Source organism: Mesoplodon densirostris, chromosome 11 (assembly GCF_025265405.1).
Source record: "Mesoplodon densirostris isolate mMesDen1 chromosome 11, mMesDen1 primary haplotype, whole genome shotgun sequence".
Lineage (NCBI taxonomy): Eukaryota > Metazoa > Chordata > Mammalia > Artiodactyla > Ziphiidae > Mesoplodon > Mesoplodon densirostris.
In genome coordinates, this window is record NC_082671.1 from 78,681,341 (window position 1) to 78,702,206 (window position 20,866).

A 20,866-nucleotide genomic window follows, 5' to 3' on the forward strand; every position below is an offset into this window, starting at 1 on the left:
AGTACAGTTGCATTAAGCAAACGTGAGTTTAAAACAGTGTGATATAACAGTGTTAATGGTTTCATTTTATACAAAATTCTTCTAATTCTTCACCCCTGAATTAAAAGCAAACTCATTGAGCACTGTCTCATTTTTGAATTAGTAGACTGAGTAAATTAAAATTTGTGTTTGCATTTGAGCTGCTTGGCTGCATCCAGGAGCTGGTGGGCAGAACTGCTTGTCATCCTTTGCAAGGATTAACCTTGATTATGAGAGTTGTGAATCCTAAGAGGGCTTCAAGAATGCTACACTCACATACAATGCAAGAAAGCTGTAACTCCTTTGTCTCCCTTCTTGGGGTTCTAATTAGTATCAGGGTGCATAGCTAGTTTGTAAGATGACTATCAGACCCAAGGCTTTTAACATGTTCTGACTAGAACCTTTTCCAAAGGAAACAAACCCCAGATTTTCAAAAGAAAGAAGGGCAAGATGAAGGCAGAGTATTTTTCTGCAATTTTGTATGAAAACATGAATTGTAATATATTTTTTAGACTCAAGGTCATAGTTGTAAGTTACTGAAGTTTGTGTTCAATGTAACCTTAGAGTAAGAGAAAATCATGGAAATGCTTTGTAGTTTTTGAATTGGGAAGTTTCAATTTGGATTCACAATCCTTTGAGTTCCAAGACTCCAGCACACACATTTTCTCATAATGAGTACCTGCAATCTCGGATCCCTATGGTGCCATTGGTAATTTTGGTGTAACCATCTGGGCATTTCATTCCAAAGTTGAGTGAGCAGGATCGGCACTCAGTCCTAATTGTAAGGAGAGACTTCTTATCACATCTTTTTGCCTGTGAAAACATTAAAAAAAAAATCAAGTCCCATTAGCAGAGCCTGGGTTGGCCAATCTTCTCCATTAGCTTCATGTAAATGAAACGGCAGGGATGGCAATGAGGTTGATTGGTAATGATTGGTGGGTCTTTCCGTCTTATCTGCAAGGAGTGTTGGAATCAACAAGCAATGTCTTCCTCGGCTGTGGGCAAGGGAAGGTGCTGCTCATACCACCCATTTGCCATAACTGATCTCAAGTCTGGAGTCTAGCAAAGTAGAGCAATGTCACTATTTACACATATCCAAGTGGGAAAACTGAAGGATACTGCAGGGTACACTTTTCAAATGGGAAACTGTAAGCAGATTATTCAAGTTCAATTGATCATAGATCAATAGGTCTCAAGAATATTCTTTCAGCATTGATTCCATAGGAATAGTCTAGTTTGGGTGCTAAACGCTGTGAAGCATACAGTTCCTGCTCTAAAGATGTTTGCAATCTTCTGATGATAATCCAGCTAGAACGTGGGCTCTGTAAGAGCAGAGATTTTTTCCTGTCTTGTTCTCTGCTGTACCTTAAGCACCTGGAGCAGTGTTTAGCACATAGTAGTGCTTAGTAAATATTTGACTTTTTTTAAATAGCTCTTTATTGGAGTTAATTGCTTCACAATACTGTGTTAGTTTCTGTTGTACAACAAAGTGCATCAACCATATGCATACCTATGTCCCCATATCCCCTCCCTCTTGAGCTTCTCTCCCACCCTCCCTATCCCACCCCTCTAGGTCATCGCAAAGCACTGAGCTGATCTTCCTGTGCTACGCTGCTGCTTCCCACTAGCTAACGACTTTACATTCGGTAGTGTATACATGTTGATACTACTCTCACTTCGCCCCAGTTTCCCCCTCCCACCCTGTGTCCACAAGTCCATTCTCTGTCTACATCTTTATTCCTGCCCTGCAGCTAGGTTCATCAGTGCCATTTTTATTTTTAGATTCCATATATATGCATTAGCATGTGGTATTTGTTTTTCTCTTTCTGACTTACTTCACTCTGTATGACAGACTCTAGGTCCACCCACCTCATTACAAATAGCTCAATTTCATTTCTTTTTATGGCTGAGTAATACTCCATTGTATATATGTGCTACATCTTCTTTGTCCATTCATCTGTCAATGGACATTTGAATGAATGACTTGTGGGAAATCACAGACACACTAGAAATAATCACTTGGCAACATCAGGTGGCAGAGAATTCACTGTTAAAGTGAATGACACAGATACACTTTGGCCTTGTCTTCAGGATCCCTCGTCCACGACCTTGGTGCTGATCCCTTCATGGATATAATCCTCTTTCTCAAGTTTCCTTCATCTCCCCATCAAGCTTAAGAAGCAGCAGCTTTGTACAATGAGGAGACACTGAACTTGAGGCTCAGAAGATCTAAGTTTAGAATCAACCTTTGTATCTTGCTAAGCACACAGTCTTGAATGAATTCCTTATTTTTTGCCATCAGCTGTAAAGGGGGGATATTAATAACCACCCTGCAGGTTATTGAGACTTGAGTGATCTAACACACACAAATCACCTAGTCCAGTATCTAGACTATCATAGGCCATAAATGCGTGTTCCTGTGACATTTCTGTTCTTACCTGTGTTTGGCTTGTTGCCTCTCCTCATCGGAGTGTTCTTTCCCCTCCCCTTGGCTATCCACACCTCAACACCCTGTGTAACACCACGTCCACAAAACCACACTCATTTCTCTTCCTTTTCTCGACTTCTCCCTATGGCTGGACAGTGGAGCACATTCTGTTGTCTTTCTCTCCACTTAAAAACCCCTTGCTGGAGAGGACCACCTCTCCTATTTCTTTGTCATCCCACAGCTTATCCCCTGGGCCCAGCATTAGGTTACGGGTGGTGGGAAAATAACTACTTCTAAGTTCATTGAAATATGTAAAGGCTGTATAAGAAGAAAGCTTACATTTACAGGGCAATATATAGTTATGCACACTTCCAAAGGCATCATCTTATTTGATCTTGACCACCTTAAAGACAAGTAGGGGAGGTATCATCATCCTCATTTTAGTGGGGAGAAAACTGAGGTGGGGGTAGGTCCAGTGCCTTGCCCAAGGTCACACTGTCAGTTAGTGGCCTTATGATTCCTTGATCAGTCATTGCTCTTCCCCATACTGTATAGTGGTGTATAGAAAACAAAATCTGTTTTTACGGGCAGTTTTCATTTGGTGATCATTATGAACCAAAACAGCACTAGAATGTTCTTTGTGAAATAATAAAAGCCACTCTTAGATATTGTTTGAATTAATTCCCATTAATGGTTAGGGCATATCTACACTTCTTTTAAGCAGGATTTTCTTTACATTAGGGTTTCCCATTTGGATAAGTTTATGGGGTGACAGTACTTTCTCTTTTCTTAGTAAGCCAGAATACTCTCTCTTCAAGGAACCCCTTGATCTTCAAATTGTCCTTTTCAAATGGAAAGACTCATTCTCTCTCTCAGTACAGTCCCATCTAAAAAGTAAACTCAGCTTTAAAGTCAGTCAAGGCCTGACTTGTGTACTAAAGCAAGCACTCAACAATGATGATGATGGTGGTGATGTGGATGACAATTACTGCTGTCTGTGGAGCAATGATGGGGAGAAACTGAAGCTTAGAGGGACAAAGAAACACGCTCAGGGTTCAACAGCTAGTAAGCCATGGGGCAGTGACTGGTCCTCAAATAGTTGATAAACAAAGAAAAGCCCCAGTTCAAACTTGCCCCTATCTAACCTCATAGCTGGAGCACTTAACCCTTATGCCATCTTCCAATGTTTCAGTGAAAAATCTTATCAGAGTATAGCCAACTGCAGTAAAATTGGTGTTGATAAAAATGTGTCTGGCACAAAACAGATTCACAGACATAGGGAACAGAATTGTGGTTGCCAAGGGGGTGGGGGGATAGGGGAGGGATGGATTGGGAGTTTGGGATTGGCAGATGCAAACTATTCTATAGAGAATGGATAAATCACAAGGTCCTATTGAATGGCACAGAGACCTATACCCAGTATCTTGTGATAAACCATAATGGAAAGGAATATGAAAAAAGAGTGTATACATACGTAAAAATAATTGCCTGGCACAGATGCAGAATCATGTTTATTACTAATAGAGCAGAAATCCTATCTCGTGAAATACATTTTAAATAAATCACTCAGATTGCCTCTCCCATACCTCCCCTTTATTTATTTTTATTTTTGGCTGCACAGCATGCAGGATCTTAGTTCCCCACCCAGGGACTGAACCCATGCCCCCTGCTGTGGAAGCATGGAGCCCTAACCACTGGACTGCCAGGGAAGTCCCTCACATACCCTCCTTTAGCCTGGACTTACTGCAGAACTGGTATTGAACCTGCTCTAGGAGGACAACTCACGTGAGCCTGCTGGACAGGCAGGAGTGCTGGTGTCCTTCACAAGGACTATCCATTCGACTGCCCTGGGTACTTCTACTCAACTCATGGTAGGTAGATGGATGGATTCCTGGCACATTTGGTGACACTGTGTTTCTCAGTCAGTTATCACCCAACCTGGAATTCCCCAGAACTCCTCTCTACTCAGCTATCTACAGCCATTGTTATTTTCTACATTCAGAATGATGCAATAGGAGGTATTCATTAAAGCAAACCGGCCAAAAGGATAGCAAAATCCACAGTGGATAGAGGGATGTTAGCACTTAAATCAGAGATCCCAACAATGGCGTTTTAACACAGGAATAGAACTGGGTTAGCACCCCTTCAGACGGATCCCCATTAGCACCCTATTCTCCACAAGCTTTCTATTTTGTGAAGTCCAGATAGTACCATTTACCTACGACAACGTAGGAAAGCAAAAAAGTTTATATACACAATCGTGAACGTAAACACATTTTTAAAAAAACGCAAGTTTCATCTTACCTGCTCTGCAGTTTCAGGCAGGGAACAGAGATTTTGTGCCGCCAATCCAAGAAAAAGAAGTATTAAAATTTGTAGCATGGTGAGGAAATATTTGCTTCTTCTCCACGTCAGGCACCTGTCAGGACTATTTAGCTACATTAACTTAGTCTGATGAACGCCCAGTGAATTCTTTCTCATTTCAGTGTTTGCTTTTAAATCTTTTCCTCTCCTTTTCCTGAATTGAAACAGATGATCTGTGAGAACTGCCTCTAGACAGGAAAAATGGCCAATCTAGGGGTCGTGGTGAAATCGGCCACTCTCAACTGCATACACGTCTGGCTCAATGACAGGATATCCTCAAGGCGCCGAGGCAGAGACATGGTCCGGAATTTTTGTGCCTTATAAACTCCCAAGAAAAAGCTCCTGCGTCCTACTGCCCTGCCCATCCGCCTCTGGTCCTGCCTACTTCTGGCCCCAGGCCCTGCCAACATTTACGCAGCCACACCATGGAAAACTGCAGGCCTCTCCCCCTGAATGCAAAGGTCTGAGCTTGCCATCAGGCAGTTTAAGCAGGGATGCCCATAAATGGGCACAGTTCCAGGCATGGAGGGGATGTTGCAGAAGGCCAGGTCCTTGACTTGGACAAGGATGGTGGCAAACTCTACCACGAAGAAATGTCTCTTTGCAGATGCCATTGGTTGGGTTTTTGACCCATCCTCTCCCCTATTCCAGGTCACTTCAGTAGCAAATAACTGAATCTGTAGGTCTTATCTTACCCTTTGTGGCCCAGATCTAATGGCATCTCTTCCAGGAAGGCTTCCTGTCCCGCTCCTCCAATATCATCTTGGAGACCTTCCCAGCATTTAGCACATCATTCTACGAAAGCCCAGTCATATCCATCATAATTCTCTGGTCTGTATGTCTGTCTCCTGTGCCCAGTTGTGAATTCCTTGCAGAGAGGGACTAGCCTTCATCTTCTGTGTCCCCAGCAGCTTAGAGCAGAGACCTGCATTTGAAAGTAAGAAAAATAACAATAGCCAACATTTGTTGAAAACTTACTATGTGCTTCTCACTATGTTAGACTTCTCCATGGATTAACCTATTTAATCCCCATAATTCTTGGTGAAATAGGATTGTTCTCTCCATTTTATAGATGTGGCAACCGAGGCAGAGAGGTTAGGCAACTTTTCCAAGGTCACACAGCTAGTAGGTAAGGATCCAGTTTTCAAACTGGGTGACTCTAGATCCAGTACTGTTAACCACTACCCTCTACTGCTTAAAACAATAGCTAATGAATAAGTAGCAGGTGGTGCTCTGGTCTCATTGACATGATAGAAAACTGTCAGGCCGAGTAACACAAAGGATAACATCTGTGCTAATCAACAAGACAGGCTTATAAGGGTACATCTCATGACACTGAGTTGATTGGGAGACTGGCAGTTAGAGACTAGTTTTGGTTAAATAATCCTTACTCTGCAAAATCTTTCTCTCTGGAGTTTTGAAATAACATTACATTATATTGATCAATAATCCAAGAAAATTCTGGTACAGATAAGCCCTTCAGAGGCTAACCCAGGGGTCTGAATGAGAAGACGCCAGATGAGGAAGTCCTTACAATCCCTTGGTTCAGTGGATTTCAACCTCATTTAGAATTTTGGAGATGCTTAAATTTTTTTTTTTCTCCAATGTCTACCCTACTCCAGAAAAATCAAATCAGTACGTCTTGGGGTGGGGCACAGAAACTGTATTTTTCAAAGCTTCCTAGGTGATTCCACTTGCATGGATGACTGCTGCTTAAGGAAAACTTAAATTTCATTGTGTGAAGTCAATGAGATTGAGGTTAATCTGTTATAGCAGCTGTGTTACCTTAACTAATACATGCAGGAAAGAAATTGGAGGCTTTTTTTGGATTGTTTTCTCTCTGAAGAACACAGATAAGTGTCTGGGTCTTGGAATGGGTTAGATTCCTGGAGGGGGGAGAATGAACCATACTTGCATTTCCTAAATAATTGTGGAAGATGCTGCAGGGGGTGCTGGGGAAGAATTCTATCAGATAATTTGGAAAACCCTGCCTCTGCCGTCCCTTTCTTGGGGATTGACCATGCTCATTAGCTCATTAAAGGTTCTGAGACATCCCTCAGTAAAACATAAGGTAACAAAACCAAACAAAAACAGTTCAACTTTGCTTAAAGCAGTATTTTCCAGAACTTTTAGACCAAGAGATGTTTTCTCTTTGCAAATTAACCTTAGCACCTCCAGATCTATGTTCTATTGCTCTTGCCTAGGGAAATACTATCCTAGATTTTAGCAGGTTGAATGTTTCATTTTTTTTTTTTTTTTTTAAGTGTTAGAACTGGAATTTTTATTTATTTATTTATTTATTGTGGTACTCGGGCCTCTCACTGCTGTGGCCTCTCCCGCTGCGGAGCACAGGCTCCGGACACGCAGGCCCAGCGGCCATGGCTCACGGGTCCAGCCGCTCCACGGCATGTGGGATCTTCCCGGACCGGGGCATGAACCCATGTCCCCTGCATCGGCAGGCGGACTCCCAACCACTGCGCCACCAGGGAAGCCCTGAATGTTTCATTTTTAAATTACGAGGATGTAGAAGTTAGCTTGCCAGTGGCCATGGGGATTCCGCAGTTCAGGACCTGTTCATACACTTTATCTATTAGTTGCATTAGAAACATTTCTAAATACGTGGATTTGTTTTGAAATTGAATAGTTTTATTTCTGTGAGGCTCATTTGATTGCTATGAACAGAGGTTCTTCAAGTTATTTCAAATCCCTACCACTGGGCTTCCCTGGTGGCGTAGTGGTTGAGAGTCCGCCTGCCGATGCAGCGGACACGGGTTCGTGCCCCGGTCTGGGAAGATCCCACATGCCGCGGAGCAGCTGGGCCCATGAGCCATGGCCGCTGAGCCTGTGCATCCGGAGCCTGTGCTCCGCAACGGGAGAGGCCACAACAGTGAGAGGCCCGCATACCACAAAAAAAAAAAAAAAAAAAAAAATCCCAGCCCGACCTTGTGTCCTCATGCACTGAAGTTCTTTCCATGGATGAGAGCTGACAGGGTCAGTTTCACCCCTGGTCGAAGGGTCTGAGTATAACCCAGTCCAATCAGGCTGGCATTATTTACTTTAGCAGATAGAGAAGTTCTACAATCTAGCTTGTACTTGGCAGCGATGCCGAAACGTGTGCTGTTCCTGCCTGCCGTCCACGCGAGGTTTATTGATGTTTCAATCGTCTTGTTCACCTGCTGGTAGATCCACCCTCCAAATTCAATGCCATCCTTCATGTGAGTATGTAGCCGTCCACGCGAGGTTTATTGATGTTTCAATCGTCTTGTTCACCTGCTGGTAGATCCACCCTCCAAATTCAATGCCATCCTTCATGTGAGTATGTAGCGGGTAGTCTGCGGCCTTGTAACCCAGGGTGAAAGTATTCTGTGACAGTGTCGATTTGGCTGTGTCTAAACTCATCTGATAGCCAGCAAGCCAACCTTCAAAGGCCAACACAGCCCAGCCATAGATGGTTTGTCCAGAAAAATCTACATCAACATTATTGCCAAGACTGAAACAATCCTGTTTATAGGAGGCCTTCAATTTCCCACTCTTCCTTCCTGTGTTCAGGACAAATATGGTATCAAGAATCAGTTTCAACCCTTGAGTTGAACTTATGTGTTGAGTTGAATGAACTTGAGTTGAGTTTCAACTTATTCTCCAAAGAGATTTCTGTCCCAAGAGTATTGTCTGTGTTCTACTTTTGGGTGAAGGTCAGTCCATAGTTACACATCTTGTATTTGGTTTCTAGGTTGCCTGATGCTTTCCCTGTAACAGTGTAAGCATGACCAGAAGTAGAAAATTCCACTCCACTACATAATTTGGTTCTCAGAGCTATTTTGACCACGCTAAACCCATATCCTTTGCTGAAGACATCCTTGGCAGACTTTCCTAGGTCACAGTAAGTCGGTGTGTTACACATATCTCTGACAGGATGGCCCGTTCGCTCCACCAGGGCCCCGCTGAAGCCAGACAAGGATTTTAAATCAACAATACTACACAGGCAGTTTGTTGTCTCCAATATCCCCTATTAAGCTGCTGGCAGTTACTTAAGACCTGGGAATGGCTTTTCCCTGCCCAGGGCTGCCCTCCTGCTCTCTCATTGCTTCCTCCTTATGTCCCCCTCGACTAGTACTCACCTCCTTTGCCCCCGCGATCTGTCCTCAGTGGTGACAACATGAGAGGTGATAGTTTCCTCTTGGGTGAGAGGATTAATTTCCTGATTGGAATGTGGAAACTTTTCCCATATTGGAAAAGGCAAAAGAGGGGCTGGGACACTTCCTGGGTAATACTGTTGTGCATCCCCTACGGCTATAGCATTCTGAGTTGTTAGTAGTTCTTTCTCTGCATCACGCCAGTTACCGAGACATTAGCCCTTGGTCACTTCGACTTATAAAGCATTTCACGTGTGCCCTGACCAGCATTCCAAGGAGGGAGAATCATCGTCCTCGCCATCACCAACATTACCGTCCTCCTCACCACCATCACAAACACACACATACCTTTCACATATGCCAGACGCTCTAAACTTTTAACTCAATCTTCACCACAAGCCTAGGACAGAGGTATTATCATATACTATCCCCACTTTGCAGATGAGACTGAGGCAGACAGAGGTTTACTCACTTGTCCAAGGTCACAAGGCTAGTAGTGGAGCGGAGACTTGAACCCAGGCAGTGTGAAGCCATTGGTTGATGCTGAAGCATTATCTACAGGACCTGCTTTGGATCTTGAATCTTGAACAAGATATTTCTGGACCTTGTGAGATGGCCAACGGGTCAAAGCTTATGCTTCTGAAGTAGAACAAACCTGTTTACTGGGGAATCAATTGTATCTTTTGCTTTGCAGGGGAATAAAAAAGGCCAGAAATTGATATATAAGGTGAGTTTTCTGGTCAAGATTTATTTTTCATTCTCCCTGCAATTTTTGCTAGACTAAGGAAGAAAAAGAGCTCGGAACAGCAGCTACCTGTTGGTCTCTCTTGAGCAGCTATCTAGAAAATTGAAAAAGTTGCTTCATGTAGGTTCAACAAATCCAAGAACTCCTAGAATTTTTCCAAGTGAAGACGGTGCTTTGGGAAGTAAAAACTTAGAAAAGGGAAAACAATACTACATCCCTGAAAACTTTCAGCCTGAGAAATCGTTACCGAACCAGGTTCGTCTTGCTCGCTGCACAGCAAGCCAAAACGCTAACGCTGAGGTTTGCAGCAAAGAGAGGGCTTATTCGCAAGGCAACCAAACGAGGAAACTGGAGAACAAACTTCAAATCCACCTCCACGAAGGCAAGCGGCTCCGGGGTATCTACGGGACAGCTAATAAAGAAGCAGGACTGTTTGAGGCGTGGGGAGCGTGGGGAAAGTGATTGGAAAAGGGGTGGTAATTGACATTCTGCGCAGGTGTAACTAGGCTACAGGCCTCCGCAGGTTCGAAAGGTCACTGGGCGGACACTCGCGCATGCCCAGTTGGAGGGTCGGTGGTCCTAACAGGTCTTTACCAGCTCGGCTCGAACTAGACGCAGCTGACTTCAAGCTCCTGAAGACGACTCAGGTAAACATCTTATCGTTTACGCCATATGCAGCTTGGAGGACATGTGAGTCTTTTGCAGCAACAATTAAAACGACCTTGATTAGTGAAAACGCTGAGGTTTGCAGCAAAGAGAGGGCTTATTCGCAAGGCAACCAAACGAGGAAACTGGAGAACAAACTTCAAATCCACCTCCGCGAAGGCAAGCGGCTCCGGGGTATCTACGGGACAACTAATAAAGAAGCAAGACTGTTTGAGGCATGGGGAGCGTGGGGAAAGTGATTGGAAGAGGGGTGATAATTGACATTCTGCGCAGGTGTAACTAGGCTACAGGCCTCCGCAGGTTCGAAAGGTCACTGGGCGGACACTCGCGCATGCCCAGTTGGAGGGTCGGTGGTCCTAACAGGTCTTTACCAGCTCGGCTCGAACTAGACGCAGCTGACTTCAAGCTCCTGAAGACGACTCAGGTAAACATCTTATCGTTTACGCTATATGCAGCTTGGAGGACATGTGAGTCTTTTGCAGCAGCAATTAAAACGACCTTGATTAGTGAAGGCAGATTACAGGTGAAATGGATTTAACTAATGATTACCCACGGTTTCAAAATCAGAGAGAACTATCTGGAAATGTGGTCCTTGATAAAATTTAAATTCAGGCCAAGGTGGAACAAACAGAACTAACAAAACAGACTTTCAGAATCTCAATTCATAATTTCAGGTAGCATTAAAGGTAGTCTCCCAGGAGAAGAGATGTATTTTTCTGCTCTAGCTTGTGGATTTTATGCTGAGTAGGCATTTTCAGTGGAATCCAGTTTTATTATAGGAATAGCTTGCTGTTGATTCTCCTGGATATTCTTTTTGTGTACTAATTGGGTAGAATTCTTGGCACCTGAAACATCTTGGCCAGAGCACAATATAGGTTCTTCTCTCCTTCATATCTCATGTCAACATTGAAACAATTCGATAGCTGTTTATATTCCAGATATAGAAATTACTAAAAAGAAACCCACATTCTTCTGTTTTTTTTTTTTTTAAAGCACTTTCTTGTACCCATCTGCTGAGCAATGTTGAATTCTTTTTTTCTTTGCCCTTCTCCTTTCTCTGCTTTGGGTAAAAATAGCTTCCACTTTTCTAAATCAAAGGACTTAACAAGCTAAACTGAGAGTAGCCTATAGTTTAATATCATGGTTTGAAATAACCTCTTTAAAAAGTCTTCAAGTAAAAGTCTAAGTAATATTTTATTTGGCTTGATTTATATAGGCAATTATCCCAAATACTCCCTAATACCTTTGATTGTACAGACGTATGCTGTGTTAACAGGATGATTTTTTTTTTGGTTGCCATCACACTGTAAATTTAACTCATTCTTTCATTCATTCAACAGACATTTATGGAACGCCAAACACTATACTGGGCTCTGAGGACACAGAAGTGGGTAAGTCACATTGCCTCGTGCATTATAACTTCCACCATACTTTTGCACATATCTTAAATATTATTACAACCGTGGGAAATAGACTGGGTAAAAGGTGATATCTTGATTTGGTAGATATGAAAATGGAGGCCTAAAGGAATTGAGTGATTTATTCAGTGTCAGTTAAGTTAACATGAGCTAGTAACAGATGCCAGGTAATCTTACTCTAATCGTTTGCTTTGCCTGTTATGATAGACCACCATTCTGATAGCTGATGCCTAAGCTAGTGAATGGATTATCTGTGGTTCATCTAATTCAGTCATTAAAATGCTAAACTGAATTTAGTCCTGTCCACTTGTTGTCACGTGAGACAAGGTCATGACCACCAGAAGTCCTGAAGAGCAAATATAAAGGAATACGGTTGTGATTCATACAACTACAGGCACACTTGGGCCAGAACTGAAGTGTCACCGATTCCAGATGGTCCATTGCATGATCTACTGGTCTTGTTGTCCATGGCGTAGCATGACTTGGGCAAATTGGATGGATTGAGGCTTCCTATTCTATGTAAAAGGACTTAGCCATGCTCTAGGACCAGGTACCACACCAGCTCTACAGAGCACGTGGTGGAGCACACACCTGCCAGGCATGCCTCTCCCTTCATGACTTGTATAGTCCGGGAAAAATCTTCCCCTAAAGAGCCACTTGATTAACTCCTTCATTTCCTTCAAGCCTTTGTTCAAATCCACCCTCTCCATGAGACCTATGCAGACTACTGTACCGAAAGCTCCCACCCCGCTACTCCTGCTGCTGCTGCTTCTTTTTTTTTTTTTCAGTGCGTGGGCCTCTCACTGTTGTGGCCTCTCCCGTTGTGGAGCACAGGCTCCGGACGCGCAGGCTCAGCAGCCATGGCTCACGGCCCCAGCCGCTCCGCGGCATGTGGGATCTTCCCGGACCAGGGCACGAACCCGTGTCCCCTGCATCGGCAGGTGGACTCTCAACCACTGTGCCACCAGGGAAGCCCTTATCCTTATCTTTTTCTATCTCCCTGGCATGTATCACTTTCTGAGTCACCATACAGTCCACAAGTTTATTACGTTTATTATTTGCTGCCTCTCTCCCTAATTAGAATACATGCTCATTTAGGGCGGGGATTTTTGTCTGTTTACTTAACTGACAGATCTCAAAGATCTGGAAGAGTGCTTGATGTACAGCAAGTGCTCAATACAGATGATTGACAGAATAACTCACAGAAGTGAACATTTCTCAGCTATATAGATAAACAAGTTGGATAGTTCAAGTAAAATACCACCATCACCCCCCAAACATTATTGAAACATACCCTTCTTTTTTCTTTAAATTCCCTGAGCCCAAAATCAGTTCTTTCTGCTCTTGATGCCAGTCGGCTCTGCCGTAGCAATCTCCTCTCACTGACTCATTCTAAAATGTCCTTGTTTCTTGGTGAGTTTGTTTCACATCTTTTTCTTTTGGATTATTATTTTGATACCTGGGAAATCAAATTCTTGTAACTTGTGTTAAATATTTTTCTGTTTCTTACAAAATGGCTTTAATCCACGAGTCCCAGACTCTTTCCATCTGTGAGGAATATTGGTTCAGAAAAGAGAGTTGGTTCAATACATACAAGGGTCTGGCTCCAGCTCTGCCCCGAACCACTGACCCTGACCTCGAGCAAGCCCTTCAACCTCTGTGATAAAATAAGGGGGTTGAGTGACATGATATCCACTCTGCTTCTCCACATTTACAGGATATTATAAACCATTTCTTTTCACATTTCTCACCCTAAGATTTCTCTCCCTCCAAATTTTGTTAAGCCTTGAACACCTTTGGTGGTTGGCTTGAAATCTGGGTGCATCCTAGAGGACTATAGGTAAATTATTTTCTCCCCCGAGTAATCTGAATTGGCTTAAATCCCTCAAAATGACTTTCTCAAAGGAAACAAACATTCTGAGATTTTGAGGAGAGTGTAGTGGGGCTATACTTAAGCTAGGATTTATTGTCATGGCGGTGTTTTGCCTAAACTATTTCATCAGCCTGCAGAGGTAAATATCAGGCTGAACCATACAGAATATCACTCTTTTAAGTCAAAATTGGACTAAACTTCACATGGTGCACCCCACATGTACCTGTGTAGAACAATTCATGATTTGGAAATAGTTTAAACTTTTAATCTTCATGGAGAGGCATCCTCTTAGTCCACTGCCATTTCTCAGGGGCTGAATTTATAGGAAGGTTATTATTGCGAGTATAAGATACCAGGGCTCAAGAGACTATTAGTTTGGGTTGAAGTGCTATGTCTCCAGGTAGCAGTACATTGGGGTCATGGCATCGCTTCTCCTTTATGCTTCCCAACTGATGGAAAGTGCTGAATGCACAGATGGATAAATAAATGTCCATGCCTTCACCTGGCCCTGAACACCCCTCCGGGTTCCTCTGCATCGTGCTTTGAGAGAGTAAATAAATGCGCCCGGTTGTTACTAGGAACTGACAGGGCAAAAGGGTTTCCTGCACACTCATCAGATCCTGGCCCTTTCAGGAGTCAGCTTTCCCAGGCAGGGGATGTGTCCAAACACGTGTCTCCCTGTCCTCTTGGCCCTTTCCTTTTCCTTTGTTAGGGCAAATCTTTCCACGCAGCAAACTTTCTTTTTTTGTGATGTTTGTTTTTCCTTTTTGTGAAGACCAGTCAGCAGGTCCTGCTTTAGGCAAAATTGTGAAGTAGGCAATGTTTCTCTCCGGCTTCCCCCCTCTCCCTCCCTGTCAGTGGTCTCCCTCCCCCCAGTTCATTCATTCCATCAACTAACATTTACTGGGCATTCACCATCCTCAGGGCACCTTTCTAGTTAGGATGTTATTTCAAGATAACATCCTAGGGACTTCCCTGGTGGTCCAGTGGTTAAGACTTTGCCTTCCAGTGCAGGGGGTGTGGGTTCGATCCCTGGCTGGGGAGCTAAGATCCCACATGCCTCATGGCCAAAAAGCCAAAACATTAAAAACAGAAGCAATACTGTAACAAATTCAATAAAGACTTAAAAAAAAGATAGCATCATAATTCATAATTAGGATTCATTAGTAATCAACTATTAGTAGCTGGTATTATTTGGTATTTACATGATAATTTTTGATATTTACTTGATCATTGTGAACATTTATCCTCCCAATTACTCGAGTCATCTTCGTTTCTCTTCCTCTCCACCAAGAGTACCAGCAATTCCTATTGATTCTACCTTCAGTGGTTAGAATCCTAGCATGAATCTGACCGCTTCTCTTCATCCCCACCACTCTCACGCAGGTTCAAGCTGCCATCATCTCTGGCTTACATTATCATAGTAGCATTGTAACATTCTACTTGATCTCCTTCCTTCCACCTTTGCCCCCCCCAATCCGTTTTTCAAATAGCAGTCAGAATTACCTTTTAAACGTATAAGTAAGACCAAATGTTCCCAGCTTAAAACTCTTGAATGACTTGCCATCACACTTTTTTTTTTTTTTTTTTTTTGCTATACCCGGGCCTCTCACTGTCGTGGCCTCTCCCGTTGTGGAGCACAGGCTCCAGACGCGCAGGCTCAGCGGCCATGGCTCACGGGCCCAGCCGCTCCGTGGCATGTGGGATCTTCCCGGACCGGGGCATGAACCTGTGTCCCCTGCATCGGCAGACGGACTCTCAATGCCACCAGGGAAGCCCCTGCCATCACACTTTTAACCAAGCACCAGCCGGTCGCTGTGGCTTTGGGTCCTACCTGATCTAGGCTCCGGTCTTCTCTCTGGCCTTGTCCTGAAGCCCTCTCTGATGCACTCTGCTGCCCTCATCCTGCCTTTGTTCTGTGTCCCCCACACCTCAAGTTAGTTCCCATCTTTGGCCTTTTCAACTGCTGTTCCCTCTGCCTGGAAGGCTCTTCCCTCTGATTTTTGCACAGTTGACTTTTTCTTGTCATCTGTTCTCATTTGAATGTCACTTCACAGAGAAGCTGCCCCTGATCACCTAAGCAAGAGTGGTCATCTAACCACTGCATCATACCACTCCACTTTAGTTCTCCACATAGTACTCACCCCATGTGACAGGATCTTGTTTGTTACTGGCTTTCTTTCCCTCACTGGAATACAAGCTCCATGAAAGCAATTTTCTCTAGACATTTCCCCAGTTCCTAGAACAGTGGCTGATGCACAGTAGACAAATAGTAAATTATTGTTGAATGAATTTATATATATTAATATGTCTGGTTCTTAACATATATTACCTAATTCTCTCAAAATTCCTATGGAAAAGGTACTATTGTTTGCTTTGTTTTAAAAATAAAAAAGACAGAGGCAAGGAGAGATCTTTAAGGAAGGCTGGCTACATAACTTGTAGGATCTAGTGCAAAATGAAAATGCAGGGCCCTTTGCTAAAAAATTATCAAGAATTTTAAGGCAGAGACAGCCGGGCTGGGTAAAGAATTTTTGGAGAGCTAGAAAAGGCATATTGAGTACGGCAGTCAGGGTACTCCTCACTGAAAAGGTGAAATGTGAGAAAGAACTGAAAGTTGGTGAGGGAATTTGCTGAGTGAATAATCAAGAGAAATATTCCAGATAGGGGGGACAGCAGGAGCAAAGGCCCTTAGGTGGACATGGTGGTGGGAGGTGGAAGGTAAAGGACCTCTGTGAGGGTTCTGGGAAATATTGGAGGGTTCTGAGTAGAGGAAAGACATGATCTGGCTTCTGTTAGGAAACCATCATTCCAGCTGCTATACTGAGAATGGACCTTGGAGGAGCAAGTGAGGCTTCTCAACAGGCATTGCAATAAACCAAGCAAGAGATGATGGTGGCTTGAACCGTGGTGGAGCATGAAGGTGGGGAGAAGGGGCCGGACTCTTGATATATTTCACAAGGAGAACCAAGAAGATTTGTCAATAGTTTGCATGGGGGGCAAGCAAGAAAGAGAGGAGTCAAAGGTGATTCCAACGCTTTTGGCCTGAGTAATTCAAAGAATAAAGTTGCTATCCACTGGGATAGGAGGGTGTGAGTAAAGCAGTATTTTGTAGGAGATATTGAGGAATTCAGTTTTCTGATACGTTTGAGATGGCTGTTAGATACCCAAATGGAGATGTCAAGCAGTAGTTGAATAAATGAGTCTGGAGTTACATAGACATTTGAGAATCACCAGCACTATAAGTTTTATTTAAGGCCTTGGGACAGGGTACATCACCAAAGGAGTGAGAGTAGGTAGATAGTAGATCACAGCTCCAGGGACACTGATATGAAGAGGTGCAAGAGAACTGGGTCAAGCAGGAGGGAGTGCTCACCTGTGTCCAATAACGATGAGGGGTGGAGAGGACTAATGCTGTGTCTCTGGACTTAGCCATATGGAGGTTTTGAGTGAACTTGTCAAGAGCAATTTCAGTGAAGAGGTAGGGAAGAAGACTTGAATGGAGTAGGTTTAAGAAAGAATGAGAGGAGATGGAGAAATTGGATTTTTGTTTTATTGGGTTCTGCAGCAAATAGGGAGCAAAGGAATAAAGCAGTAACTGGTGAGGGTGGAAATGAGTCAAGGAAAGATTTTTGGAAGATGTGAGAAATAACTGCAGTTTTGTATGCTCATGGGAATGTTCCAGCAGGGAAGGAAAATTGGATGATGATCATGATTAAGTTCAATATTGAAAAACCATCCCTATCTGTATCATACTAAATTCACCACCTGGTGTTACTGTGATGCATAGATACTGAACTGGTGGGTACTTCTGGCCTCTAGGCTTCTGATGGAAGCTTTCAAATGTTAACCGACTATTCCTTGTGTTTGTATTCCAGATGAAAGGGAGATAAGTTTTAAAGAGGCTCTGTGAAAAGAGTCTAGTATACACACACACACACACACACACACACACACACACCCCACATTGTCTGTCCTAAATAACAATGTGACACCCATAAACCAGTGGTTTATGCCCTAACTCCACCCATCTCTCACTTTAACGTTCCCACCCCCCCACCCCCTGCCCCCATTCCTCACTGGAGCCCTAGCCTAGGGCTGGTCCTGGAGATGTGTAGTCTTCAGTAGCTGGGGTGGCCTATGCAGTTCTCCAGGACATCTTGCCCCATTACACTTTGCTGGAGTGAATACCTTTGTTGGGAATAGGGGGGGATGTGGAGCATCATAGACTCTTAGACAAGACCCCAAAACCATTTGAAATAGATCTTTCCCAACTTCTTACTCCAAGATGAGAAAATCACCAAACTGTCATACATTCTCCAGGGTTTGGATGTTAGCTCTCCCATTTATGAGCTGTGTAATCTCAGACAAGCCACGTAACTGTTAGGATTCTTGAGCTCCTCAACTTGAGTCCATTCTGGTTTTGACCTATTATTCTAGCTTCTCTGAGTCTTTCTGGAGATCTGCACCAGACATTTTTTCTTCTTTCATTTTTCTTTTGCCTCTCTCTCCAGTTGAGGACCAGTGACCTAAGAAAAATACAATTCGAGGGTACATAAGTTAAAAGGAAATTCATTTTCTTTTCTTTTTCTTATTGTGGGAAATATACATAACATGTAATTTACCATGTTAGCCATTCTTAAGTGTACAGTTCAGTGGCATTAAGTATGTTTACACTGTTGTGTAGACATAACCATTATTCATCTCCAGAACGTTTTCATCATCCCAAAACAAAACTCCATACCCATTAACTACTAACTCCCCATTTCCCCCCCTCCCCTCAACCCCTGGCAACCACCATTCTACTACCTGTCCCTGTGAATTTGACTACTATTCCAGGTGCCGAATATAAGTGGAATCACAATATTTGTCCTTTCGCATCTGGCTTATTTACTTAGCAGAATGTCTTCAAGGTTCATCCATATTGAATCATGTGTCAGAGTTTCCTTCCTTTTTAAAGCTGACTAGTATTCCAGTGTATATGTATCCACATTTTGTTTACCCATTCATCCTTTGATGGGCACTTGGGTTGATTCCACCTGTTGGCTATTGTGAATAATGCTTCTGTGAAAATGGTTGTACAGATATCTGTTTGAGTTCATGCTTTCAATTCTTTTGGGTCTATACCTTTCACCCCAAATAAAGAGGTAAACTGGGGCAAGCTCAAATGAGCAGAAATTGAGTTTTTTTCAGGAATAGCAGAGGAATTGCAGTTTGGGAAACACATGCTGTATAAGCCACAGGTGAGTCACTGAGGGTTTGGGGTGGGTTGTATCAATATTTACGGGCAAGTAGTGCAAAGAGTGGGGAGTCCAGCCAGAGTCCAATCAGCAAATTCACTGGCTTGAGGACGGGGAGAGATTCATGGTGGATGTTTATTGATCAGGAGATAAGTCTCCATCCTCTGTAAATCAGGCGTTTATGGAAAATCAGTCTCAGTTGGTAAGTTCCATTCTTCCCAGGGCGCATGCCTGAGAATCTCCATTTCCTGTCCTCCGGGTCCATTTTAGATTGAAATCCTCTCACGTTCCCGAGAGCGGAGTTGCTGGTGTCAGTTCAAAAACTTGGGAGTTTCCCAGGGAAAATCTGAAACTGGCCCCTGTACACTGAAGGCAAGGAGAGACCCAAGAAAGAGGGAGATGGTTCCAGATTGGTAAGTGCAGTTTTAACAAGCAAAGGGACTTACTTATGAGGCTTGACACGGGGGCTGCAAGACGAGCAGATCTCCGCACCCGCCTGCCAGAATCTTAAAAGTTTATAGAGAGGCCTTAACAGGGTTCAGTCACTTATACTGTCCATATGGTCTCAACAACCCCTTGCTATCTCAAGGCTGTGTCCTTGGGGCAGCTACTAGTTCAGGGAAGGCAAGCGGAATGCACATTCCAAGGACAGGGGAGGGGTGAGGAGCTTCCGATGCCAGGGTCGATGGGTGGTCAACGTCCTCTCCGTGACCTCCTCCAACAGCTGGATCATCTGGTAGTTCTGTTTAATTTTTCGAGGAGCTACTATATGTTTTCCGCAGCGCCAGTAGCATTTTATATTCCCAGGAAGAGTGCCCAAGTGTTTCAGTTTCTCCATACCCTGGCCAACGCTTGTTATTTTAACTTTTTCCTAGAAAACATCCTAATGGATATGAAGTGGTGTCTCACTGTGATTTTGATTTGCATTTCCTTAAAGATTCATGATGTTGAACATCTCCTTATGTGCTTATGGAACATTTGTGTATCTTCTTTAGAGAAACGTCTACTTGAGTCCTTTACTTTTAAATTAGGTTGTTTGTCTTTTGTTGTTGAGTTGTAGTTTTTTATATATTCCGGATATTAATCCCTTATCATGTGTATAACTTATAAATATTTTCTCCGAATTCCATGGGTTGTCTTTTCACTCTGTTGGTATTGTCCCTTAATGTACAAATCGCTTTTCATTTTGATGAAGTCCAATGTGTCTGTTTTTTTCTTCTCTTGATTCTACTTTTGTGTCATGTCCAACACATCACTGCCAAATCAATGTCATGAAACTTTTCCCCTGTGATTTTTTTAGAAACTTTTTATAATTTTAGCCCTTACATTTTCATAATCTGGTGTATGCTTGTGTCTTTGATGTAAAAAAAAGTTTCACTAAAGCTGTTTCTTAAAGAACAGGAATATTATATTTTATTCAATAAATAATTGATTAAAACATTTCAGTTGGATATGGCCAACAATCAAGGGAACAAAAAAATGAAATCTCAAGAGGGTAAAAAGTGTGAGACAGTGAGGGAGGAAGACAGCAGGAGAAGAAGGTGAAGAAGGAAAAACAGGGAGGAGAAACCTCAGGCAGTTGAAAAAGCAAAGATCTGATATTTTAATCCTATTCTTAAAAAAATACACCTACTGCCAGCATTTGTTATAATACAGTGTATATTTGTATAAGGATTACCTAAATTTTGTATGCTTTGAGGTTATTAAAAAAATTATAATGAAAAAAATCACTTACCACATGCTTTGGGATGCAGATTAGGTAAAAAACAAAAGTTAAAAAAAATCTCATGTCCTTTAGTCGTGGCTCATTTTGTGGTCCTTTGTGGTCCTGCTCTAAAGGCATATGAGCCACCCCCTGATAGTCCACAGACTATCCGAAACAGTCCAAAAAGGACAGTCAATGGGATTTTAGCAAAAAGAAACACAAAATTTATATTTTCTTCCGTGTCCTGTAGATTTAATAAAAATAATGGAAGGAGTT

At 42.9% G+C, this 20,866-nt stretch overlaps 1 protein-coding gene, 1 long non-coding RNA gene and 1 pseudogene across 2 annotated transcripts in view; 1 reads left to right on the forward strand and 2 right to left on the reverse strand.

Annotated features, from left to right (window-relative positions):
* The window catches only part of STAB2 (stabilin 2), a 155,785-nt gene extending 150,957 nt beyond the window's left edge, over positions 1-4,828 (reverse strand). Inside the window, exons 1-2 of the mRNA XM_060112405.1 lie at positions 4,751-4,828; positions 698-831 (exon numbers count right to left, since the gene is read on the reverse strand). Of these exons, the coding sequence (XP_059968388.1) occupies positions 698-831; positions 4,751-4,828 (212 nt within the window). The remainder of the gene's footprint in view (positions 1-697; positions 832-4,750) is intronic.
* A 2,933-nt stretch (positions 4,829-7,761) lies between these two features.
* Positions 7,762-8,711, reverse strand: LOC132498679 (voltage-dependent anion-selective channel protein 3-like; annotated as a pseudogene).
* A 10,500-nt stretch (positions 8,712-19,211) lies between these two features.
* Positions 19,212-20,866, forward strand: part of LOC132498402 (uncharacterized) — a 128,111-nt gene continuing 126,456 nt past the window's right edge. Inside the window, exon 1 of the long non-coding RNA XR_009533757.1 lies at positions 19,212-19,298. This is a non-coding gene — a long non-coding RNA (uncharacterized LOC132498402). The remainder of the gene's footprint in view (positions 19,299-20,866) is intronic.